Source organism: Agelaius phoeniceus, chromosome 6, assembly GCF_051311805.1.
Source record: "Agelaius phoeniceus isolate bAgePho1 chromosome 6, bAgePho1.hap1, whole genome shotgun sequence".
Taxonomy (NCBI): Eukaryota; Metazoa; Chordata; class Aves; order Passeriformes; family Icteridae; genus Agelaius; species Agelaius phoeniceus.
In genome coordinates this window covers 48,732,023-48,756,573 of record NC_135270.1, presented here as the reverse complement: position 1 = coordinate 48,756,573, position 24,551 = coordinate 48,732,023, and the positions used below count along the sequence as shown (strand labels likewise).

At 38.8% G+C, this 24,551-nt stretch overlaps 1 protein-coding gene across 6 annotated transcripts in view; it reads right to left on the bottom strand.

Annotated features, from left to right (window-relative positions):
- The window catches only part of UNC79 (unc-79 subunit of NALCN channel complex), a 109,489-nt gene that overhangs the window by 52,698 nt on the left and 32,240 nt on the right, over nucleotides 1-24,551 (bottom strand). For all 6 annotated transcript variants that reach the window (XR_013182873.1, XM_077180640.1, XM_077180641.1 and 3 more), the window contains exons 15-30: nucleotides 23,038-23,228; nucleotides 22,097-22,220; nucleotides 20,768-20,908; nucleotides 19,233-19,454; nucleotides 18,354-18,581; nucleotides 16,818-16,959; nucleotides 16,347-16,426; nucleotides 16,119-16,267; nucleotides 14,936-15,093; nucleotides 14,416-14,597; nucleotides 12,959-13,160; nucleotides 11,200-11,379; nucleotides 10,092-10,157; nucleotides 6,003-6,289; nucleotides 1,380-1,562; nucleotides 475-637 (exon numbers count right to left, since the gene is read on the bottom strand). Coding sequence is in view for 5 of the 6 variants with exons in the window: in XM_077180640.1 (XP_077036755.1) it covers nucleotides 475-637; nucleotides 1,380-1,562; nucleotides 6,003-6,289; nucleotides 10,092-10,157; nucleotides 11,200-11,379; nucleotides 12,959-13,160; nucleotides 14,416-14,597; nucleotides 14,936-15,093; nucleotides 16,119-16,267; nucleotides 16,347-16,426; nucleotides 16,818-16,959; nucleotides 18,354-18,581; nucleotides 19,233-19,454; nucleotides 20,768-20,908; nucleotides 22,097-22,220; nucleotides 23,038-23,228 (2,698 nt within the window). In the remaining variant the exon portion in view is untranslated. The remainder of the gene's footprint in view (nucleotides 1-474; nucleotides 638-1,379; nucleotides 1,563-6,002; nucleotides 6,290-10,091; nucleotides 10,158-11,199; nucleotides 11,380-12,958; nucleotides 13,161-14,415; nucleotides 14,598-14,935; nucleotides 15,094-16,118; nucleotides 16,268-16,346; nucleotides 16,427-16,817; nucleotides 16,960-18,353; nucleotides 18,582-19,232; nucleotides 19,455-20,767; nucleotides 20,909-22,096; nucleotides 22,221-23,037; nucleotides 23,229-24,551) is intronic.

Sequence of the window (24,551 nt, the reverse complement as noted above, 5' to 3'; positions counted from 1 at the left end):
TTTGCCTTTAGACATTCACCTACACATTTGCATTAACCTTGTCAACTTCAGCTCCTTTAAAGAGAAAAGCAAACTACAGACTGAATTCATAGTCTTTTCAGAATCAATATTTGCTACGATTTCACACTATTACAAAGTCAAACCAGAATGTGGTGTCACACTGGTTTCACACCTTGTGTGATGTAGGATGAGCTAGCACTGCCATAGGAAAGGCCAAGAACTATCCAGGCATGGTGACTGAGTGTGAGATACACTCCCCTGGGAGATGTGAGACCACTGTGCTATGCTCAGCCCACAGAGCAGCTAAAAACCTCTTTTACTATACATGGCTATCCTGGTCAGGTAAGTCCCACTTCAGACTCAATTACGAGTATTATCTTCTAAAGCTCAGACCATATTTACCATTCTACAACATCTGCAAGACTTAGTGAATTAAATCAATGGCTCTCATACAAGTCAGAGTGTTAAAAGTACCTTTCTCCTTTTCACTGTATCGGCTTATGTTACTGTTGTCACTATACAAAGGACCAGCAGTTGCATGGGGCTTGCAGCTGTGATACTGAGCGTTGAGGGTATTGACTGTGATGTGGATTAGGTGAAGTACAATCTTGCTGATTTCACAGTCTCTGTAGGGGTACTGTTCAGCAAAAGAGAAAAACTTCAGCTTAAAAACTAACTTTTCTCCTTGGATAAACATTTAGGCAGTAAAACAGAAAAATTACAATAATATTGTTAGCTGGATGCCCTTTGCCTTCCCTTGATTATACATTTCCAAATATATCATGAGAAGCAGGACTCTTGTCAGCTTTATACTTATAATTATTTTAATAAAATAGTAAAAGTCCGTATTAGTAACATTTAGTGTCTGCACTTCCTTGTACACCGTATAGACCTGTTAGAAATTTGTTAAGCATATCAAAAGTATTTGCAGCTCCATTTCAGTGCATAAATGCCTTACATTTTAACAGCATTTAACAGCATTAACTAAAGAATACAAACTGCTAAACTGACACACTCCTCCATCTAAAGTCATTACTTAGTTTTTTTTAAACTAATTTTAAGTTACTCAAAATACTCCTCACTGGAATTTCATACATCATTTCCCTATTTTAATATCAATATTTTCCTTTCTCCAGTAAAGTTTCCTCTCTCAAGTAAACACTTGAAAGACAATAAAGACTGAAGAAGCACAAAGGAAGTCAGAAGCACAGACTAAATCCCAACTATTTCAAACACTGAAATCAAATGCAGTAAGTATATCAAAGAAAATTGTTCTTTACAGTTCCATTCACTTGCCATACATTTAGGTGCTCCCTGTAACAAATTTCAAATTGAAGTGTAAATTTTTCTGTGGACAGTGTCTTGTTAAGACCACTCACCTTGTAGAGAATAACAAGCAAAGCCTTTAACCATATCTGCCGAATGTGAGGCTTGAGGGACCAGAGGGAGCAGCGAGGAGGCTGCTGAAAGTAATGCCTTAGCTGAGGACAAGTGCAATATTTCAACACCTGCACCACCAAGGGAAGAAGGTGCTTTCCCAGGTTGATGTTATAGTCCATCACCTGAAAAGAACACAGGAGTTACCTCACCAAAATCAAATTCACTGATGTTAAAAAACAAAATAATTAATACAGTTGAGGTATTAGGTAAGTGAAAGGAAATCAGTGGTTTTAAGGAAATCTCACTACCATTCAGAAGCTTTTTGCCAGCTTGCCATCTTCTCGTTTTAGCCAGATAGGCAGAATGAAACAAAGAAAATGTGTTCTGAAAGCCTTTCATCCAGCACAGTTTAAATTTTAAGATACACTGGCAAGTTCATAAAATATATTATGCTGAAATAGCCTTGTATTATGGCACAGGCTGATCATGCTTCAATACACAAAACCATATCATGTATATCCCATGTTTAACAGGATGCACCTGTGAGTTTTGGGGAATGGGTAGTTTGGTTATTTGGGAGTTTTGTATTAACATTTTAACATTGTACTGGCAGTTTTCTTTTTTTTTTTCCTCAATAAGCTTGCAACATTAGGCCTTAGGATCTTTTAAGCCCTGGGTTCTAGAATCAGGTAATGACTTTAGGTTCCCACTCTCCACCAAAGGTAAGAGTGCTCACTATGTTATGCAGGAGGTTTATGCACATAAATCCTAAAGGATCTGAGAATAAAGCAAATGAAAATTATCTTGCTCTAAATAAAATGCTTATCAATCTTAAGTGGTGGTGTTGCTATGGACAGGCTGCTGTGATTACTGTTGGTCACATGCCTTGTCTCCATCATGATCTTTGAAGGGCATCATGCTATTTGGGGCCAGTGGTTTGAATCCTAGGAGTGATTCAGAAGCGCAGTGAAGCCATATATTCCCACTACCCTGGCACAACTGTGTTTCACTTGAAACTGCAATGCCATTTTTCATCATCTTCCTATCAGTCTTCCAACAAGAGCTGTTTTTAAAATCACACACGCTGAAATCAGCAGTTAAACTAGACCATAACAAGGCTCCACAAAGCCCTCGTGTCTGATGCTGCCCTATGCTGGTTGACACCTGGGAAGGTGCAGCAACAAGGCAAGGCAGCTCCAGCACAACTCCCAAGATCTAACATGCCCCTGCAGTACCAGTGGACTTACTGAATTTATCAGCAGCTCTCTCCACCTAAACAGACAGTCTATGCTTCTTTTTTTTTTGTTTTTATTAGAACAAGCAGAAGAGACTAATTTACAAACTCTAAACTCGTGGTCTTAAGTTCTTTCCTGAACAAGCCAACTAGAAGTTTTGCCCTGTAAAATTCTTCAGTTTGACGTGCAGCTGTCTCAAATACTCGTGTAGAGCTAAACAGATGACTCCCGTGTCTATCCATGTAGGGCGATCCAGTCGAATATATGATTTATAATCACAAATTCGGTTCTACCCCGTAATGCCGCGTTCCCCCAGGGAGCGAGAATTACACAGCATGGGCAGGAGCTCATCCATAGAAAGGAGGCTGAGCGCTGCCTAATGGAGCACATCCCGTAACGCAAACATGCCTGCCGCTGAGCAGAGCCATTTTCCAAGCTGCCGTAGTAAAATAAGGAATGAAGGAATAAAGGAACAGAGGAATAAAGGAATAAAAAGAAAAAAAGGAATAAAAAACGACTAGAGGCCGCGCTAGAGGCGGAGCGGAGCCCGCGCCGGGACAACGCGCTGCGCAACAGCGCCACCGCGCGGGCCAACAGCGCCTCTGCAGAGCAACCCGCGCTTTCGGAGCCCGGAACACTCGGAGTTCACCGTGAAAAATACTGAGACTTTTGGGTTTTGGTTTTTGTTTTGGTTTTTTTTTTTTTTTAATTGAACTGTCCACTTGAACCAAGCTTGGAATCAAAATCAGCGAAACAGCAAGCAAACTTAATCCTAACCTTTGTGGAGCACACGGGGTAAAGCAAGTTGTTGATGATTGCAATGCAAAATGTTTTTAATTACCATCTGTATGGCAGATTATCTTTGTCAAGTGGGCAGTTTGTCTTATCTCTCTCTTTGAGTGACCACATTCACACCTCCCTCGGGAGGGGACATCTGCTGATAACAGACTACTGAATGTCACTGCATGACTGGTAAGAACTACAGCATCCCATTGTGAGATGCTCCACCCAGAGGCTACCCAGATATAATCCAGAGGTTTTTGAGAGCAGCAAGGCTTTCTCCACGGGATTCCCCAGAGAAACAGCAGCAGTCTCTTCTTCCACTGGGTCTTCAGAGGAAGAATACATCCTTCTCTACAGGACCCCCTTTTCTCCAACAGAACCAAACCTGATACTTCAGGCGGACAGCAGCCACATTTCCAATTGGACTGCCACCAACACCCTGACCCACAGGGTGTCAGGTTGGGTTCTGACTCTGTCAGTGTTGTTCTAGTGTACTGCATTGTTTATTTTATCCTTTATTTTTTTTCCTTTCCCTGTTAAAGAACTGTTATTTCCTGCTCCCATATTTTTGCCTGAGAGCCCCTTAATTTAAAATTTATAGCAATCCGGAGGGGTGGGGAGGGTTTACATTCTCCATTTCAGGGGAGGTTCCTGCCTTCCTGTCTTTCCAAACCAAGACACAAGTATTTATGGCTTAGGAAAGAAGAGCAACTGAAATAGATCTCTTAAGAGCTCAGTACTAAGTTTTCATTCTGTAATCACATCTTCGGATTGCAAACATTTCTCTTGCAGAAAAAGGTGATTCCAAACACAAAGCAACCCTACAGCTAAGAAAAGAATTCTTCCAAAATACAAATTAAAATTTATGTCTGCTGCAAGGAGAAAAACCCTGGACTACTGAATCTCTCAAATTCCTTTTGACATCAGAGGAACCAGGATTCAGTTATAAAGATTTAAACACAAATGGCAAATTTGGCTCACACAAGACATTTTAAAGGTGGAAGAAAAAGGCAGGGGCGGATATTTACAGTTGCAGTAAGGAGTACTTCTGAAAATCAGTCCAATTACAATCACTGAAATTTGGGCTTCCAAACTTGGAAAACACTTGGAAAACAAATGTGGAAGATGCTGTCCTGATCTGAACTGTCACTTCCAGACTCTCAGTACAAGAGCAACAGGTCTGAATCTGCTTTTACACTCTTTAATTTAAAACTGCACAAACAAAAGATGATTAACACAGAGCTCTGGGACAATGGAACCCAATGCATTTGCAGCTACGCAGTTTTCATTAACATCCTCTATTCTGCTTCCTGAAATAGGAATACCTGACATCTCCCCAGCTGTGAAAGTTTATCCAACTATCAACATCACATTTAACTTTGAAAAATCACTGATTCCAGTGCATGAACCAGAAAATCTTGGTAAGATCTGCAGATCCAGAAGAGACAAGGATAGCTTTGAGCAATGTTTGAATGTTACAGGGGACATCTGAAAACACAACCCTCTTTGTCCCCTAAGGTAATCCTTTATGAGAGACTGTGAAAAGGAAAAGGTACTGAAGTGATGATGATGCTCCACTGCAAATAAGAATATTCTGCAAGTGCAAAACATTTTTCAGACCACTACCACCCACTACTCTATCAGTGGGAATTAACTGAGCTTTAGAAAAGCCTTGTGAGGTAGAAAATTATGGTCCTCCTTACAAGATGGAGAAAGAAGGCACAAGGCAAGGATGTGCTTGGTCATTTATCACAGAAATGTAGCAAAAGTTCATAATGGCAATAGCACTCCCTAGGAAAGGGAGAACAGAAAGTCCTGGTGCACTGTAAGGAAGAAAAATGAGCCTCCTGCAAAGTGAAGAATGTTGAAGAGTTCACAGACCATGAACTCTTCCGTAGGGAAACTCTTCTTCTGTAGGGAAACAAAACAAGAACAGGTCCTCCTGAAGAACAAAGGAGGAAATATTCATGAGGAAAGTAAGGCATTCAAAGGCTAGTGGAAGAAGGCAGAGGCTAGAAGCAGTCTCTAATTTCTCATACAGTGGTAGTATTTTCATGCCTCCATGCACACAAAACGACAATCTCTTCACCAGTGATGCAGAAACTTTAGACTACCAGTGGAAAGAAATTCCTTCACAAGCTGAAAATATGTTAAAGTTTTAAGTAGGATTGTTGAGATATTGGGACACAAGACAGACGATGGACTTTGGACCTGGTTAGCATAAGAGACTTGATAATAGGATACCTTGGCAAGAGCAAACAGAACTTTGAGGATTAAAAGGAGATTCAATCAGACTGGTTGACCGGAAAAAGAAAATTTCATTAAACTCTGCAACCAAGAGACGTTGTAATATGCATTAATTTGTGATTTTAACCTAATAATTGTAGTAAATGTTACTAGTCTTCTTAAAACAGTATATAAGCATTGGTAGTGCACAATAAACTCAGATCCTGATCACCTGTCAGTCTTGCCTGTCTCTCTTCATCGCCAACATAGGATTACCTCATTCAGCCATTATTTTGCTACAAACAAGGCTGTGCTACCATTATTTCAACAACAGGCAATAATAAATAGCAGCAAAAGCTAGTAAGTGCCTTCACCTACTTGTGCTATTCCAGCAATAAAGGCATTAAAGCAGGTTGAGACGCGCATTTTTTGGGGTGCAATCATGAAGCATCCTTCCTGCTGATCGTAGCCAAGCAGGACGTACAGATGGCGCTTGACTGTGTTGAAAGCTTTGGCGCTGCTGATGTCCGACTCTGCACTGCTCTCATCCTTTGCCATGAACTTCATCAGCACTGTGATCAGCTGGTGGACAGTCTGGTGGTCAATCCCAGCATCCTCTGGCAGCAGGTCTTTTATTGTATTATCGTTCTCTGGGGAAGGTTGTCCTATGGGCACAAGAGACATTGGTATCAGACAGTGTAGAACACTGTGTGAACTCTGTAAATCCAAAAAACACGGTATAGAACACACCAGAATTTTTTTCCAGAGTTCACTGTTCCATTTCTGCCCAAATACAGCCAGTGAAATTGCAGGAGACAAGCATGCACTTCTGAGGACATTGCTCCTCTGTTGCCTCAGGTCCAACAGCACAGAAACACCACTGTGTCACTCAACTCCATTTCTCAGCTTTCCCATACTTAGTGGAGCACCTTATTTCCCATCCCAGTGCATTTCTGCCAAATTGAATATTATTATTCTTCCACATCCATCAAATCCCAATGCCACCAAATTCTCATCTGGTATGGCTATCAGTCTTTTCTCAGTTAACATGAACAGACATCAGTCTTTGTAAGTGGAAAATGTACAAAATGGCCAGGCTAGGAAATACAAAAAATTGTACCAAATAATGATTAAACGAAGAATGAAGACTTCCCCTATTAGTACATATCTGTATTTCCCTTAGATAACTTGTAGTACTGCAAATAACTTGTAAATAAAGAGTGTTATTTTAATATTCTAATTTTCCCATATTCTCAACGTGATATGCTGTTCTGACAAAGGACTTCTTTGCTGGTACAACTGCATCTGTCTTAGGTTCTTCACAAGAAAAAATGCAATGTCTGTAATTTTTTAAAATAGTTTTAAAGTGTGTTGCATTTGTATTCATGGGTGAACAGAGATTTGTTTGGCTGTTTTGCAAAGCATGGGAGATGGTTATCATTTCTATGACAGGTGAAAATTAAAATATGCAGGGGGCAGGAATTTTCAGATCCACTTCTATTAAGAATAACTTTGCTTTATTGGTCTTATTTGGGTTAGAAGAAATAATGAACTTTATGTTATACAACATTTTTTGTTCCAGTTTTCACTGGGATTTTTAACTTAAAAACCCTCCTTCAAAATGGAAATTCTCTACCCAAGCTTTTGCTGGACCGAGATTTGCAGATACAAAAAGAAAACAGTGAAGTCTGAGATAATTAGAATCAGAAATAAAGCAAAACCATTTTCAGAAGTACTTCAAAAATATACACAAAAAGTAATCTTAGCTTCATGGACATAAACTGAGAAATAATATTTGTTTCTTATATAATATTACACCCAGGTTAAAATTTTCCATGGAATTATATCATAAAGACACAATTTTCATAAGGATGATATCTGACTGTATTATTCAGCCCTATTTATTTTCATCTCTCTAACATGTTGTGAGATTTTCAATAAAATAAAGAAGGAGATAAAATAAAACAAATGAAAAGATCATTGGGCTCTAAATAAATACTGGTTCTCCAAAGAGAATTCAAAGAGTAATTAATCTCCAAAGATTAAACCATTTTATTTTCACTTGAACAATATAATTTAGAAGCTCAGTGATAAAACATTCAATTTCAAAACTGTTTCATAACTCTAACAACCTAACAGACACTTTCTCAGGACTTTTCCTGACATTTTACTTTTCCAGAAATATTACTGCACTTTCTGATGCATTAAAGATCTCATTTCTCATACAGTACTCTCAAGGAAAACTATACAGCAGGATAGAGTGAACAGAGCTTCACCCTGGTTTGTTTGTCACAGCTGTACTAAGGATCAAGACTATGGAATGTCACTCACCCTGGTTTTATTTCTGATGTAGGAACCTGTAAAAACCCAGCAATGGAGAACTACTTGTTTAAAACTAAAAAAATGGTACAATCCAGTTTAATTAATTGATCTTCAGAGCCTGAAAAACTTCTGCTGTCTGGAATGAGTCTTAGGTTATACCAGGCCTGAACTAAACATTTATTTCATCAACACAAGGTACAGAGTATCCTGTTATCACATGAGGCTGTTTAAATCCAAGCCTGGAATGCAAAACCAAGACAGCTCTGTCTTTACAGTGGCTAGGAATTTTATTTCTTAAAATTCACGTGCATTTGTATGTGCCTGTATAAGGTATACAGATGCAGACACCTGTCCTCCCCAGCCCTCATCAAAACCTTCTCACATCACCAAACACACAGCCAGGTAATATACAACCTCCACGCCCTCATTCAATCTAGCCTTACTGCCAAAGATTCATCTCTTTATTCATCTGTGCCTTATATCAGACCTCTACACCTTCAAATTACTTTAAGGTATATCACAATGTAACATAAAGCAGCAGATCAGGATTACAGCAGGGCTGTATCACACATCCCAAGTGTGATCCCTATCAGTGAAACTCTCTCACTGACTGTCCAGAATACTGCACAAGACATAGGAACAAACACATGATCCTGGTGTTTAATCCATACAGAATGCACACTGAATTCAGCTTGCATTTGGACTGTACAAGGATGCCTGTTTTAGATCTAGAAAGAACAGATGAGCATGAAAACTGGTTCATTCAAGGGCTATGTATAAAATACATGTTTTTCTACAACAGATGTACATCCTCCATTTAGGAGTCAGTCAGTTCCCTAGCTGAAACACATAAGCTCAGTACTTCCAATGCAGCGTTAAAAACTGAAACAAACCTAAAAAAAATTTTTTTTACAAACATACAAGCTTTTAGGAAGAAATAATAAATATTGGGCAGGAGAAAAGAGACAGTAATTAGTCTTCTAGTTTCCAAATCATCTGTCATATTCTGAATCATATTATCAGAATTCTCTTGAAACCAGTAGTTTCTAGATATCTGAAACATTTTATATACATATTTTAGTGGAAACTTTGTTTTAACCTTAGGTGATGAACTACCTAAGGCTGTAAAGTAAAGTGTAGCAATACCAAAATACATCTGATAAAACCACAATGTGTAACAATGCCTACTGTGACAATGACAGTTCTTATGCAACAAATTCCTTTAAGCCCAGTATTTAGCAGGTGGTTGGTGCTGTTAAATGAAGAACAATCATCCACTGATATACCTGTTTATTGCATCATGATGTGACTTGATCCCTCTTTGAGCCTATGACAACCCACACATATGTTCTGTTTATTTCCAGCTCTCACTGGCTAGCACAGCAGGGCTATATCCTGATAATTCAGAAACTCCCCTGTTTCATTTCACAGTTTAGTCAGCTCCCACAGTGACAAGGTATCTTTCTTTCAGCTGATCATCAAATAAGTTGATATATTTTGATTAGGAATTTGCATCTGTTGGAAGTATTTCAAGTCTTGAAGACAGAACATGAAAAGATCTGAATCTGACATCTTTTCATTTCCAAATCATCAGCCTACACAGCACTCAGAGCAATAACTGTCAGTAGTCATAATTATTAAGAGATTCCTTGGATCCTGCTGTGCTACCTATTCTACAGAAGCCTGACAGAAGGGTGACATCTTCAGAAAATGTCAGTAAATATAAAATAAGGGACTTGAGGTAGCTGTAAGCATGCAGAGTGTAATATACAGTACTGACAGGCAAAAGCATTCTGTCTGCTGTCTTTAAAATCTGAAGGACTCAAAGACCTGACTCAAAACAGGTGACCCATGGGGCCAGTCTAGCAAATATTTACCTGTGGGCAATCAAACACAGGAGGGTGAGGCACTGCTGGCATAGCTGACTGACTCCAAAGTCTAACTTACAACTGGAAGCAGCCTTAAATACAGACTGAGAGCAAAACTTCAATTTACACTTTTTGGAATCATGCTGAGATGTGATTCAGTCTGCCATTTAGACAACTTCCATCTTGTGCAAGTTTATCTCATGATTCAGCAAGAAAGTCAGAGTTAGAGCCTTCCTTTTCCTGTTCCATCAAAACACACCTCCTTTGTCACACCCACCTGGTGTTTGCTCTGGTGTTCCTCCAAGTGCTGGTGCAGACTGCTCATGTCTGGTCAAGCTCACAGCTTCAGGAAAAAAACAAGAGCAACTCTGTTTATTAAGGCAGCACTGACATCTTACACTTAGCATATATTCAGTGCTAGCACATTTATGTTCGTTTACTCATGCACTGTTGTCAGGCAGTGAGTGTAACTGCTTGGAACATGTCACTTCTGTGCCCTACAGATTTTGTGCACTATGTTCTATAACTCTAATTTTCTCCATCATTTAATTTTACTGGTACAAGAGTCAGCACACAGGAGTTCCTGTGCAGCATCAGTAATTGGCCATGAAGGATTACCTAAGAATCCCAAAATATTCAGGGGGACTGTGTTGGAAAGAATATATATTGCAGTGTTGGAAAGAAAATTGCTGCTTAAGTTAATTGTTCACTAGCACCCAGGTTCAAAAGTTTTATTAGTTCCTATTATATGGGTAAGAGCAATGTGAGAGGTCCAAATTGAATATAAAGACTAATCTGTGTTTGCAAAATTCTCTAAATGAGAATAGACAAGCTTCATTTCTGCTTGGAAAGGTATCTGCACAGCACTCCAGACAATCCCATGGTTCTCCAGCACTAAGTCCTCCTGTAGAAACCATCAGGAAAGACGTGTTGCATGGACATTGTTTCCTTATCAACAGAATGCTGAATATATTCAAAAACTCATTTGAGCCATTAACAGCTGTTTTTAAGACATCTAGCATATGCTACATGCACTGATTAATAATTATAATTAATAAATATATAAGTAATAGAGGATTTTTTCTGTAAAATCTGTATCTATTTAAGACAAAACTACTGCATATTAGCCACAAATAAAAATTAAGATCTAGAAAAGACAAGCTAGTCTTGGAGCATTTTATTCTGGCCTTTTAAACAGGCACATCTAGACACAATTTTTCTGTGTTCTTTGTCAAACTCACGGACTTGTCATTATCTGAGTAATGCCAAAGCAGCCAGAAACCAATTGGATAGATATTGACAACTTCAATGTGTACCCATCAATGGGATATGATCCATGGGGAGAAGACAGAGGTGTGTCACAAAAACATAAATAGGTACTCAACGAATTTTGGTGGTTAGGGTTTCGGGAAGGGAGAGCGCTCTCTTGGACTCGGCGGGTCCCTTGACGCTGTCCCGCAGGGAGCGCACGCTCTTCTGGCGGTTACGCGCGAAACGAGCCCTCTTGATCTTCCACATTGCCGCATCACTGAGGTTGGCCACGTTTGTCCTGACAGCAGTGATAGCTTTGCAAATGCAATGGACCAAGTTAGGATTCATTCCACACCATGGGGAGGTCCTATTGCTGCCAAGTGCCAAATGCAACTGGGCCCCAGGTCCCACTCGAGCCAACAAAGTTTCAAATGGGCCCATGGGGTCCATCTGCAAGGTACTCATTTGCATGCTCTCATTCTAAAAACTATACAGTCCCAAGAGGCATAACTGTGTTAAAAGATTATGCTGGTCAAAAACAGATTCTTGAAGCCAAAAACTGAATTTCAAGCTAAGAGAATATGAGGTGCCCCCTATTTAAAAGGGCAGAAATCTCACAAGTATGGATCACATTTAGTGTACTCATACCTAACCATGGCCCCTAGTTTTGCCATACTAACCTCCTGTTCTACTTGCACCTACCATCCTGATTTTGATTTCAAAAAACCTGTGAGTGTTGATTATGGAGTTACAGTGGTGTTATCAGCAGTATCACTGCATGTTTTAATGGGATCACCAATACTTTTCCACACTCATATCTATAGTGCACTGGAACCCTTTGAGTTTAATCATCTGAGTGACTGAAGTCAGTGAGCCCATCCTTTGCATCACCCATCTCTTTGAAATGACAAAAAAAAAGGTTCAAAAGAAATCTGAACATTTTCTTGTGCTTATTTTAAATGACGCAAAAATATTCCTATTTCAAGATATTGCCCTACATTTGCAGCCAGAGGTGTTAGAAACTAGTGGCAAGACACCCTCCTCAGGCCACAGCAGCAGTTCCCAGCATTGGGTCAAGCTACTCACACATGAAGAAAATATCTTTGCAGTTCCACCCTTCTCCTGTGGAGCAGTCACAGCACCTAGGCTTTTTTAGGCACTGGGCTCCATGCAAATGTAGAAGGAAGCATTAAGCTGCTGAGGGAACATGCACTGTTCAGACAGCTGTTCCCATCTCCTCCAGGAAATGGAAATAGATCTGACTCACAGGCCACCACTTGGGTTAGGAAGTCTTCAATTATTCAGCATTCTAAAAATTTATACATGAATTAATTTTTAGTCCCTGTCTAGTGAAAGGAAGATTTGGTTTCTCATTAAGAAACCAAGTATGAACAGGACAAACATTTTAAAACATTTGTCACTGCAAAGATAGTTAACTGAGCACTGGCTCTAGGATTCCATGTATCTCTTATGCTGTGCTTTTCAGAGGGTCAAACAGCTCTTAGGGCTGACTTTGTACAGATCACCACAGGACAGGGCTGGGCATGATCTGGGACTTGAAGAACAGCAAATGTGACAGCATTAGAACTTCTACAATAGAACAAGGGGGTTAACGTGGGTTGCAGGTGATCATAGAGCCAGACCACAGTTCAACCAAGGCTGGCAATCACATCCTAGTGAGAGCAAAACACAACACCCAAAGGTGCAGCAGAATACAGACTAATCGGTATTCAGGAAGTAAAAAATGCTTACTTTATTTTAATTTGGCCTGAAAGATTACTTAATTTCAGAGAATTTATATACACAAGACCTGCAACTCCCTCAGTCTCTTGCAAGCAGCTAAAATTCCAGAAGCTGGTAAAAAGTGATCAGATTGATTTGAAATATGCTTACTTGTTGGGAAAGGAAATTCTTTGTTGCAGTCCAGATGAAGCTGAGCCTCCAAACTCAGGGTTTCAAAGCGATTCACAAAGAACTCCCAGCTCAAAGCTGGGATATCTGCTTTTAGAAAATGAAGTAGCAAAAGCTTACTAAGAATTGTGGGCCTATCCTTGACAACTGTGTCAAACTGGAAATCAAGGCAGAGGCAGAGACCCTATAGAGGGAAACAAAGAAAACAACACATAACTGAGATATGAGATATCTCTTAAGGATTTTTTATATAAAGGAAGGTCAGAGCTCATAACTCCTCCTGTCAGTTAATATAGGACCAAGGTTTAGCTCCTTTTTTCTACCAAGTCCTTTAAATCAGAACTAATGCTACTGGTATCAGAGAGAAAGGTAAGTAAAGAAATAAATAAGCATCATATTTTGAATATAGAATTTTCTAAGATTTTGAGAAATACAAAGGTACAGGCAAAGTTCTATAATACTGCATCTTTTGTACACAATATCAAAGTGGTTTGTACACTCCCTATCTGAGAAAAACATTACATTTATGTAACTGAATCAAGCCCTTAATTACAAAAAGAATGAATCACCAAGGTTAAACAGGGGAAGAAAGATTACATTGTCAAGTGTATCAGAGGCACTTTGCCTGAAAATTCTTCTGTACATTTTCTGCACTAGAATTTTGTCTGGACTGTCAAGATTTAAGTTTGATAAGAAAGCCCACATATTGAATATCAAAGTGCAGTACACTGGTCTCACTGAACCCCAGTTCAGTAATAGTGTCATTGAACTCAATTTCTCTGGAAATTATTTTGAAAAGGTACCAAAGGGAATTAAACTAGCAAGCATTAACAGCATTTTGTAGGCAGTAACCCTGAGCTCTTTAAAATACATATTCATTCTATTCTCCACAGAACTAGAACTGAATTGTTCTATAAGATTTATTTTTTTATCTTGCTTTTCTCACTTAGGTATCTGTTTAGATTTAATCATGTGAATCCTGACTGGCAGGCTGACATTCATAAAATTACATGTCTAAGTGAGTCTTGAAAAGATCAAGACCAAGTTTGGTTTTGCTCAAATATATTTTCTCACTGTGAGCTCAGCAGGGTTTCATAAGACTTAAAAATTTATTTTTTTAATTGAAAAATACCAAATTATCTTCAAATAATCAAAAAAAATTACAGTTTTCTACAATAGCAGTTCAAACACAATAATCCTCTGCAGCCATCAAAGTATTTATGGTTGGACTTGGATCTTAAAAATTATTTTTTCCATGATTCCAAGTTGGGGTAGGGCAGTTTCATTTCCCCTGGTTATTTTGTGCATATGTCAAGTACCAAGACCAATAATGCTTGCCTAAAAAGGTATTAGCAGTGACTGTGATGCTGTACATCTGACCTCCAGGTGAAAAGGCAGCTTCCCACTGGAATATATTTTTTCCCATGTAGCACACCCACCTGTAAAGCTGGCCTCTTTATGGTGTCAAGTAATAGTCCAGCTCTTGTAGCCACTGCTGGGTTGACATCTTCCACAGCAGTCAGGAAACAGCAGAATGCATGAGCCAAAGAGTACTTCAGTAGGTGGTTTTTTGTCACAGAGTGAATGTCCAAAAATCTGCACAACACAGCCACTTTCTCAACTGTAGCAGCGAGACAAGAGGCATATTCATTTAGGCAATGGTTTATGTACTGATTAATAAACAAATTAATACAAAGAAATGTGCACAGCTGAGAAAGTAACAATGAAAAATAGCTAGAAAGAGCTATAATTTTGATTCTTATTATCCAAAATGTCTCATCTTCCCCTTTATTTTACTGCACACTGTTTTGCCACAGTTTAGCACTGAACTATCTCCAAAACTCTCCAAAGCAGCATAAAGTTCATAATCTGTTATATGTCTTCTCAGTTACTGCAGAGAAAGCTCTACTTCTTCAGAGAAGAAACAAAGAGAAAACAGAGTACATTTCTCAGGCCTACCTGCTTCAAATCTCATCTTCCAGTCTTTACTGTTGAAATTGCTGTTTATGATTGTCCAGAAAATGTCAGCTCCATGAGGAAGTGAAAGTGCATGAAGAAGAAGTGGGACTGCCAGGGAAGAAAGCTGAGAAAATTCAGACTTCACAACTCCCCACAAGCTGGGAAGACAAAAAAGAGCAAGGCTGCTTATAAAGACACTCCCTTGATATCCTTTCTTCTAAATGTAAAGAAAATCTCTATGAGCCATGCTGGGCATTTATGTGAATACTACAGAATGGACTGTAGTAAAAACAAAGTAGGAAAACAGAGCTACTTGCAGATCTTCAACTACAGCATTTTTTATTGAAAATCCAGGTTCAAATATTCCTCACTTTGAAATATTTCGTTTTGAAAGTGTTTGCCTAGTTCAAGACAACTGCCATGGAACACTACAAATTAGGAGTTTCAGCATGACCAGCTTTCAGCATGACCACATAAGCCACATGAACTGTCTTGACACCAAAAATCATGTGCATCCACAAGTAACTAAGAAGTTGGATATTCACAATTTGCTGGTATAGATTCAGGACAGATTCTCTAGGCTGCTAAAACCCTCAGTCTTGGGAGATACTCAGTGAAATTGATACAGAGCAGCTGTTAAGTGCTGACAAACAGTATTTCAGAAGATCATATGCTGATGTTTACTCAGCTAGTTTTCTTCAGAAGTCCCTTTCTCCAAAGAGAATCTTAAAAGGCACAGATTTCAATCCAATTCACTCTAAGTGAATGAACCTCCTGTCCCTCATAAAAATTATTTGAAATACTATTGTTGTCTCAGCTTTAATGCTAAGGCCCTATAAACTGTGTGCCTGCCTTCATGACATCCTTTATTTTATTTTGCAGATTCCAGGAAGATACATCAGTCTCAGGTAATGGTATTATTGAATATAAGAGAGTCTGACTCATTGCAAAAGAGGTGGTTCACAATGGAGTAGCCATGATGGACACTGCAGGTTACCTTGACTTCATTTACATCTTAATTAGCCCATGCAATAACTTTTATAAAGGTTTCTTAATCTTTCCACACTTCTCTACCACTCTTGTTAATTTCCCATAGTAAACTTGCAAATTCTTTGACATTAAGGAAAATGTATACCTGGAGAACCAATGAAGCATGAAGACAAAATGTGCAATAATAACTCACCTTGCAATCAACATGTGATCTTGAATATAGGCAAGAAATTGTGGATGGTCTTTTCTTGCTATATACAGGCATTCCCCATGAAGACACAGGATCTTCAGACAATTCAGCATGTTAAAAAGAATGTCTGGTTCTTCAAACCTTGACATTTCCTGCGTAAACAGATGTTTCTCTCTCAACACAATGACATCACCAGCAATACAAACTGAACTAACAAGTAATCAATGTTACCTGCAATATAGTGTATATGAGCTTCAAGGTAACTGGAAGTTGCTGATAACAAAACTTCCTTTCTGTGTCATTCTTTATTGCTGTTAAAAATGTAAGTTACAGACAATATCAAAATTCTTTTATCTATGAATTCAAAATGAAACTAAAGAATGTTAAGATGATGAGAGATAAATTAATTCTAGGCACATTAACCCTGCAGTCAGCAAAGTTAGCATAGCATGGAATATGGTATCTAATGTTTTTGCTACTTTATATGTTCAAAAAGCCAAGACTTCTTTTAACACCTTTGGGAGACAGTCACACTTGCTCTCAACTTATTTACAGCCTATTCAATTAATATGTTGAAAGAATTAAATGCATGATAAAAAAGTGACTGTGCACTGTTGAACTTGAAAGACTGCCTGTATGGTATATGAGTATAAGCATTTCTTTCAAAGCCTTACTGCAATAACCTTTTCAGCCTCTACCTACCAGCATTTTCTGTGGTCTCTGTGTGATTTCCTGGGTTTTCTCCATGCTTTGGTGCCGATTTGTCTTCCTCTTCTCCTTCAGTTCCTATAATAAACTCAGGTCTAGTATACAGAAGACTATCCTCGAGGTTATCTGTGGGCTCCTTTAAGAATATAATAAGTTAAATTCATTTCTTGATGTACCTACATACATGAGGCCATATGTAGGCTAGTCCTGCTGACTAAGCTACATTTGGTGTGACAAACTAAGCTCAAATGAGGCATTCTTTGTTTAGTTCCATGTACATTTATGCACTCAAATCACCTGCATATCTAATATTTTGCATCAGCAAATGTATACTGACCAAAAAAAGTGTGTTTCTGACATTGATTTAACAGAAACTGTATATGCATATTGGAGCTGAGGTGGATTCAATCAAAGGGCCAATACTTCACCAAGTCTGTCATCCTTGCCTGAAAGGAGTAACAGACAGGAGCAGGGTGTTTCCTGCACTAGAGGCTTAGGGGCAGGACCTACCTCAGCCACTTGTACATTGAAAACTCTAAACTCCAGGCTGGAGGTACTTCTGCCTGTGGCAAGGAGCACAGGATTAAAGGTTCCCATTGTGATGTTTATGTTGGAAATTTCAGGGTGAAGTCTGGAAGTGTCCCAGCACCCCAAAGACTGCACTACTCGCTAATTCTCTCTTGAGATGAGAATCTCTACTGGAGGGCAATGAGATGATTTTTCTAGGACAAATACTATACTGAATACTATGTGCAAAATATCTACTTCTAGCATACACATCAAATGAAATTCTGAAAATTTGACACATAAAAAGGCATCACTATTCCCTCCATGGGAGGAAAAAAACTAATAGAAATCTGTTACTAACACACCACAACAAATGAGCATCAGAATAAATGGAATTATGCCTTCTTCTCAACTACCAGATGGAACAGTTGCATATAATAGATATCCAGCTTAAAATAAATTCATCAGACCACCACCACCACCACCGGAAATTCTCCAACTCTCCTGCAAAGCTACAGAAAATTTTAATGATGACTAGTGACTGGAGAGTACATATCTGGGTCTGATAAAGCTGGGTACTCAACCTGAAGTAGAACAATTTTTCCCACAGTGCTCAGCATTTCAAACAGTCAAGCTCCAACTTGCTCACTTGACAACTGCTTCACTCAAAATCATTTATCATTTCAAAGTATCCACTCCTTGCTTTTATCAAAAGGTAAGGATTTACACTTTACTTTTTTTTTTTGAGACACAGTAGGATTGGAGTGATGCCTGCCCAAAGTGAAAAAGTACTTCAGTGTTCATGGGGGAAGAGTTCAAGATGGATTAATATTGCCATCTTCCCTGGGTTCTTTGAATCAATTCAAACTTAGGAAATTTTACAGTTCAATGGCATTTTGCTTTAACCTCCCGAATCCTTCACACCAAAAGCCAGTGCAGCTTTGCTCCCTGAGCACAATGGAATGAGAATAGTGAAGGAGTTTCAGCACACCAATAATACAGACCCTTTCCTGCTCTACTTACCACAAGCCTGATTTCTTCCTTTGGAGCAAGCTGTTCCAGCAGCTCAAAACCCAGCTGGTAACACAGAATGCTGGACTGGCACAGACCACATTCAACTGATTTTTCATCTTTCTGACAGGTGTGAGAACCACCCCAGGGTGCCTGAAACACATTGTTTATGATGGATATTATATCTTTTGAGATGCTGTTCTCTAAGCCCAAAGTGACACCATCATCCTGGAGTTCCATCTGAAAAAAAAGTGAAAAGAGTAAGGATTTATTATTAAATTAAAAGGCAGAGTACAAACTGTCTGCCTCTTCCTACATTTCTGCTAGTTTTATATTACGGTACTGGAAAGAATCTGAGAATTCTTAATGTAAGAATTCTGTAACTCACAATTTATAATTGCCACTGCTGTTGAGGCCCAAGCTCAAACAGCTAGAGTAAATAGACAATTTCAAGCACAGAATTAATCCATTAATTTTACCTGGAGACTGTCATCCAAAACAAGTGTCCTTGGATTCATAATGTAGAAACTTAGCTATCCAAAAATTGACAATCTAAGTTTATCAACAAATCTCTGCTTCTAGTCTGTAAAAATAAACAAAGTTCCAAGGAAAAGTTCCTTTCACTAGGGTCAGGTTAGTATCTAACCTGAATGTGGAGCCATCTAACTTCTTTGAACATTAACCTATAATTTCTATAGAGATAAAGACAGATGGCAGCTGTACTGGGATTTAAATGTCTTACACTTCATGCCAGGCCCTTAGCAGAAAGAGAATCAATACAGGATCAAAAGAATCAATGCCAGGCCCTAAAGAGAATCAATAAAGGAGAGCCAAAAGTGACTACAGAACTTCAGCATTCCTTCCATGCGGATGTTCTTCTTCTGCAAGTACCTGCTTCAGGATTAGATCAAACATCAGAATGAAGCAATTAAGATTCATTTCCTCATCTTCACACTCAAAATCAATAGTTTTTCCACTAGGATGTCCAAAATTCTTGAAAGGGCTGTGAAAAGGACTACGTATTGGGCTCCGAAATGGGCTCTGGAAAGGGCTTGGGAAAGGACTGAGCATGTTGTGCTGAACTCTGCGCCCAGGGTCAGAAGCAACGCTCACCTGAAAACATAAAAAAAAAAATCAACATGTCCAAATGACTGTTAGGCATGTAAGCAATCTCATTCTATAAGAAAATGCCAAAAATAGCAAGAACTCTTGACAGCCTTGCCACTCCCTTGTGTAGCTTTTTTGCCAATATACATGTGTCCCTTATTAACACCACTGAATGATAAGATAGAGTGGAAGTACAGGAACCATATTCTGCCCAGATGATAAATTCTCTCAAGCTAAGTAGCTGACATCCATTATGTTATTCCTACTAAGGAGAATTTCAACATCCAAAACCAAACTGAAAATTGGTGCAGGCAGTAAAGCACCTATCAGGTGACAATGATCTGCTCCATAATCCATGGCCACTGACTTTAATAACAGGAGGCTAATAAAGGAGCCCACCCCAAGAGAACTTTGTTAACTAGGGCTGTACCAAGGATACAAGTAGCTGGAAATGAACTAGACACAATGGCAGTAAGTTGTGTATGTCTGCACTGATTTATGCCCACAACACAGCAGGTCAGCTAAAACACCCTGAGAACTTCTAGGCATTGCAGGGAGATACACACTTAGATGACACACCAGGTCAATTTTCACACCATGATCTGAAAGACCAGACAGTCTGCTTAGTTTAGAAGTGCTTTTCTGCTTAGTTTAGAAGTGATCATGGGCTAGGTGTGGCAGTGCTCTCTGCAAAGCTGTATCAGAAGACTGGCAGACCACGTGTAAGGAGTCATCAACTGCCTAGATGCCGTAGGTCCTTAAATGTAAAGAATGAGGTCTTTCAAGCAACCTTGTTCCTGGTGTCCTTTATCCCAACTACTGGGAAGTTAAGTCACATCAGACCAAGTATGTGTAGTACCTATGTATTTGTACATGTTTTCTTCCAGACCATAAGCCTTTGACAGACAACTTTAGATCACATTCTGAATCTCTTGTGTTTGGGACAAAAAATGCAGCAACCAGAAATAAATTCTGCTCTCTCACCCTTTCAAACCGTACCTGGGCCCACCAAATTCATACCAGAATACAGAAAGTCATTCTGGATGACCAGTTGTCCCTAACAGTTTGTTCCTGATGGTTCTTAATAGAAGGTGCAAAGAATAAAACAGCTTGGAAAAGATACTGAGAAACTCCTACCAGTGTTACCTTTACACTTTTATATGATAGAGTAATATTAACAGAAGTCATGCCAAATTTCTTTCATTTTCAAAATGTATACTGTTTCAGTCAAAAGCTGCCATATTGAAAGATGTTTTTTAATTCTTCCTGTGGACTCTATCAGGAAGACTGTTACAAGCAAAAAAAAAATAAGCAGTTACCCTCCGAGCTGCAAGATTTCCTGCCAGTTCACTGACTCTTGATTTTCTTTGGTTTGCTAATTCTTTTACAGAATTAACTCCATCAGAAAACATGCTGATTAGTAACTGAAGAGGAACAACAATGTCTAGTTCAGACAACACCTAAGGAAAGACAATAAATAAGAAAGCATGAGTTTCAAGTTGGATCACAAACACCAGCTACTTTATATGCATTTTTGTAACACGATCCTCAGTTCAGCAAGATCTCTGCATTTAACTTTGGGACTCAATGAGTGAGGTGCAAGCTTAGATTTCCATTAGAATCAGGGCAAAATAAAACAGGCACTTTCAAAATATTTATTGACATCCACTTGGTGCACCTTGAGATCAATTTTATGCCCAAACACAGAGAGATGTGAGGTTATTCTACAAAAATATTTCTGTAAATCAGAAATATTACCAATACTTGAATTAATAACTATTTTTGTTTATTATTCCTTAAAATGAATGGTAGCCTACACATAGTGACAGGATTGTTAACTGCACATCACTTGGAGAATATTCCAAATCTATTATGCCTCTATTACTCAGATAAATATAAACTCATTTGCACTTGTCATTGTTATTAATTCAAGAAAAATCTAAAGAAATCATGTTATACTTGAAAACTCTGTACACCTAAAAAATTAAAATTACAGTCAGGTAAATTGGTCTTTGTAAAGGTTTAATTAAAATAACCCTCAGCAGGAAAGAAGCAATAATGAAAAGTACAGGTATAATTTTGAAGTGCTGTGGAAAATTTTATATCCTTTTTGAATTCATTGCCCTCATCTGACATGATTATCCCTGTAGCTCCCTGTAACATTGGGTGAATGCCAGTTTTGCAGCAAATATAGCACAAATAGGGTGAGAGCAGCAGAAAGCTTGGTGGGTACAGAGCTAGTCTAATCCAGCTCTTCATATGCAGAAACAACTACAGCTGTTTCTGGAGTCTGGAATTAATTTTGGAATCTACAGACCAATTTCTGTAGAGACTAAAAAGTAATGCTGTAAAAAAGTCAGCCAGCTGAATGGCTCTAAAGACTCAACTGACAACAAAGGTTTTTGGTTTTTTTTTAAAGGTTAAAGAAATTCCCAGGCAAAATTACTGAGTGCAACCCTTAACTGATCCCCACCTTGTCAGCTAGATTATTGCCCATGATGAGTTGGCAACACTCAGGGTCTGCCTACCAACCATCCTCATATTGGAGATAAGCAAAGGGCAGAGGGGGTGCAACAACTTCAGAAAAGCAGATTATTTTTCAAAATTATCAGCTGTTTCAGCATGACTTGTCAAGCAAGGACACTTACATGCAGCCAGAGCAATGCCTGCTCTTGCACAGAAGATGGATACCCTGTGAATCGACAGCTAATAAAGCCAAACATCTCCTCCAAGGAGAAAGGGAGAGGACAGAGCTCAGTGTCAAACATTTTGCTGAAAAATAGAACAAAAATGTAGCATCACTGAGTTAGCATGGCATACACTGTGTGAGACAGAACAGAAAACTGGTAGGAAGCTAATCTTACTTGCAGCCTCACCCACCATGGGAGCTGAGCTAGGCTGCTGATACCACCTGTCCTGACTATACAAGGCCATCTCTGAATTTGGTGATGCACCTTAAGAATTGATATCACATATGTTCAATTTAATTTGATAGCAATATCTTTTCCATCATCCAATGCAAAAATTGAAAAACTTCTCATCTCACTAGTCCATTATTCCATGTTTGCACTAAAAAAAGTTTACAGCAATACCTACAAATATGAACTTACAGTCAGTTTCAGAGCCCTGTCATCAATTAAAAGGCAATGTGAAGTTTCATTGTCAAAGTCATAAACCAGGCATAAAATTATGACTCCACCACCAATCTTATCCTGGTGTTTCCTTTGCTTAATAGGGGAAGATATTATCATAACAAATACAGTTCTACTAATCCCCACCATTTCTCATCAACTGGACAGGAGAAGAAAGATGGTCCTTCCAACATGCTGCAGGAAGCACACTAAGAATATGCCTTGCTCACACCAAAGAGGCATCATGTAATTGGCTCTTGACACAAAGACATGGGGGGCAATAAAAGAAAACTTTCCCAAAGCTTAAATCCTTTAAACATAAGATACAAAAACAAATCTGAAGCATTCACTCACTACTGTCTATTGCACACATTTTATTAGTTGCCACCATCTTAAAATGCTAAAAACCTCAACAAACATATGCAAAACCAGAATGATTCCAACATATGCCTACATACCTCAGCACTTCCCGAAACTCTTTCAGTTGGTTATCGGGCACTTCTGTCCTTATAGCTTCCAGCCATTCAGGCATGATACACTCCCACACTGACTGGTTTATCACATTGTATGGAATCAAGCAAAGGATTCGATTCAGCCCTTCTTTTAACTGGGTTACAGCACTACATGATTTGTCCCAGTATCCACCAACCTGTGGGTATTTCAAAAAATCATACTGATGAACTATTGTAAATGCAGGTCCACCCACAAGGGGAGAGAATGATGCATCAGACTCCATCTTATCAGAAGGCTAATTTATTACTTTATTGTACTATATTATATTAAAGAATACTACACTATACTATACTAAAGAATACAGAAAAGATACTTGCTGAATGCTAAAAAGGTAATAATGAAAACTCGTGAGTCTTCCCAGAGTCCTGGCACAGCTTGGCCCTAATTGGCTAATGAGTCAAAACAACTCACACCAGAATCCAATCAAACAATCACCTGTGGGTAAACAATCTCCAAACATATTCCACACAGGCACAACACAGGAGAAGCAAATGAGATAAGAAGTGTTTTCCTTTTCTCTGAGGTCTCTCTTGCTGCCTTTCAGCTTCCCAGGAGAAAAGCCCTGGGCAAAGGAATTTTTTCAGAGAATGTGAATGCAACAATGAACAACATTTCTAGTCCCTGTAACTTACTCAATATCACAAATTTGCTCAGTGTGTTGCAGCCAGGAAATTTTTGGAGGTGATTATTAATAAATTCAAGGCCGAATTTAGAATTCAGACATGGAGCTGCATTGTTTTTTCCTCTTTAATTTGACTGACAGTACACAAAAGCCTTGTCCAGACTTAAATGAACTTTGCTCACTTTCAGGCCATGATTCAGTGTATTATTATTTATAATTCTCAAAAAGGCACAGATTTATTTGGTCAAACTTGCACCATCAATTTTTTGCTCTGGGAAACTTGTTACAGTGCTGGGTCTTTATTCTGAAAAACTTAGTCTGTACAAGGTGTTCTTTCATGGGTGTTAGTTCAGGGTTTTTTGAAGAAAGGTTTTCAGTGATGGAAGCAAAAAAATATGCTTCTAAGTATATAAGTAATTGGCATACAGAGATTAATTATTCTAACTGACCTCGGCTCACATCTGCTGTTCCTGACTAATGGCTCTAGAGATGCCTGCTGTTTTGGCAGCAATTACTGGTAATCTCAGCCAGCAAACTATTTTTCCTTCATTCATCACAGCTAATTTCATGGCTATTTGTCTTCATGTTCTAGTGAAGTCTTGCAAATCTGGCAAGTTTTTGGTCTAGTCTTAAGTATTGCAGTAGGGGGTAACAAAACTCAAAAGAAGGGCTGGATCCAAGAAAAAAATCTGCAAGAGATTTCAGCATGAGGTTCAGTCCTTCCTTCTCCCCTTAACCTCAAAGCCATGGTCTCTGTTGTTCAGTTTCTAACATTTGAAGCATCCATTCACCTCTCAAACTGCCCCAGCTGACCTACAAGCCCCCCAGCAGCAATGG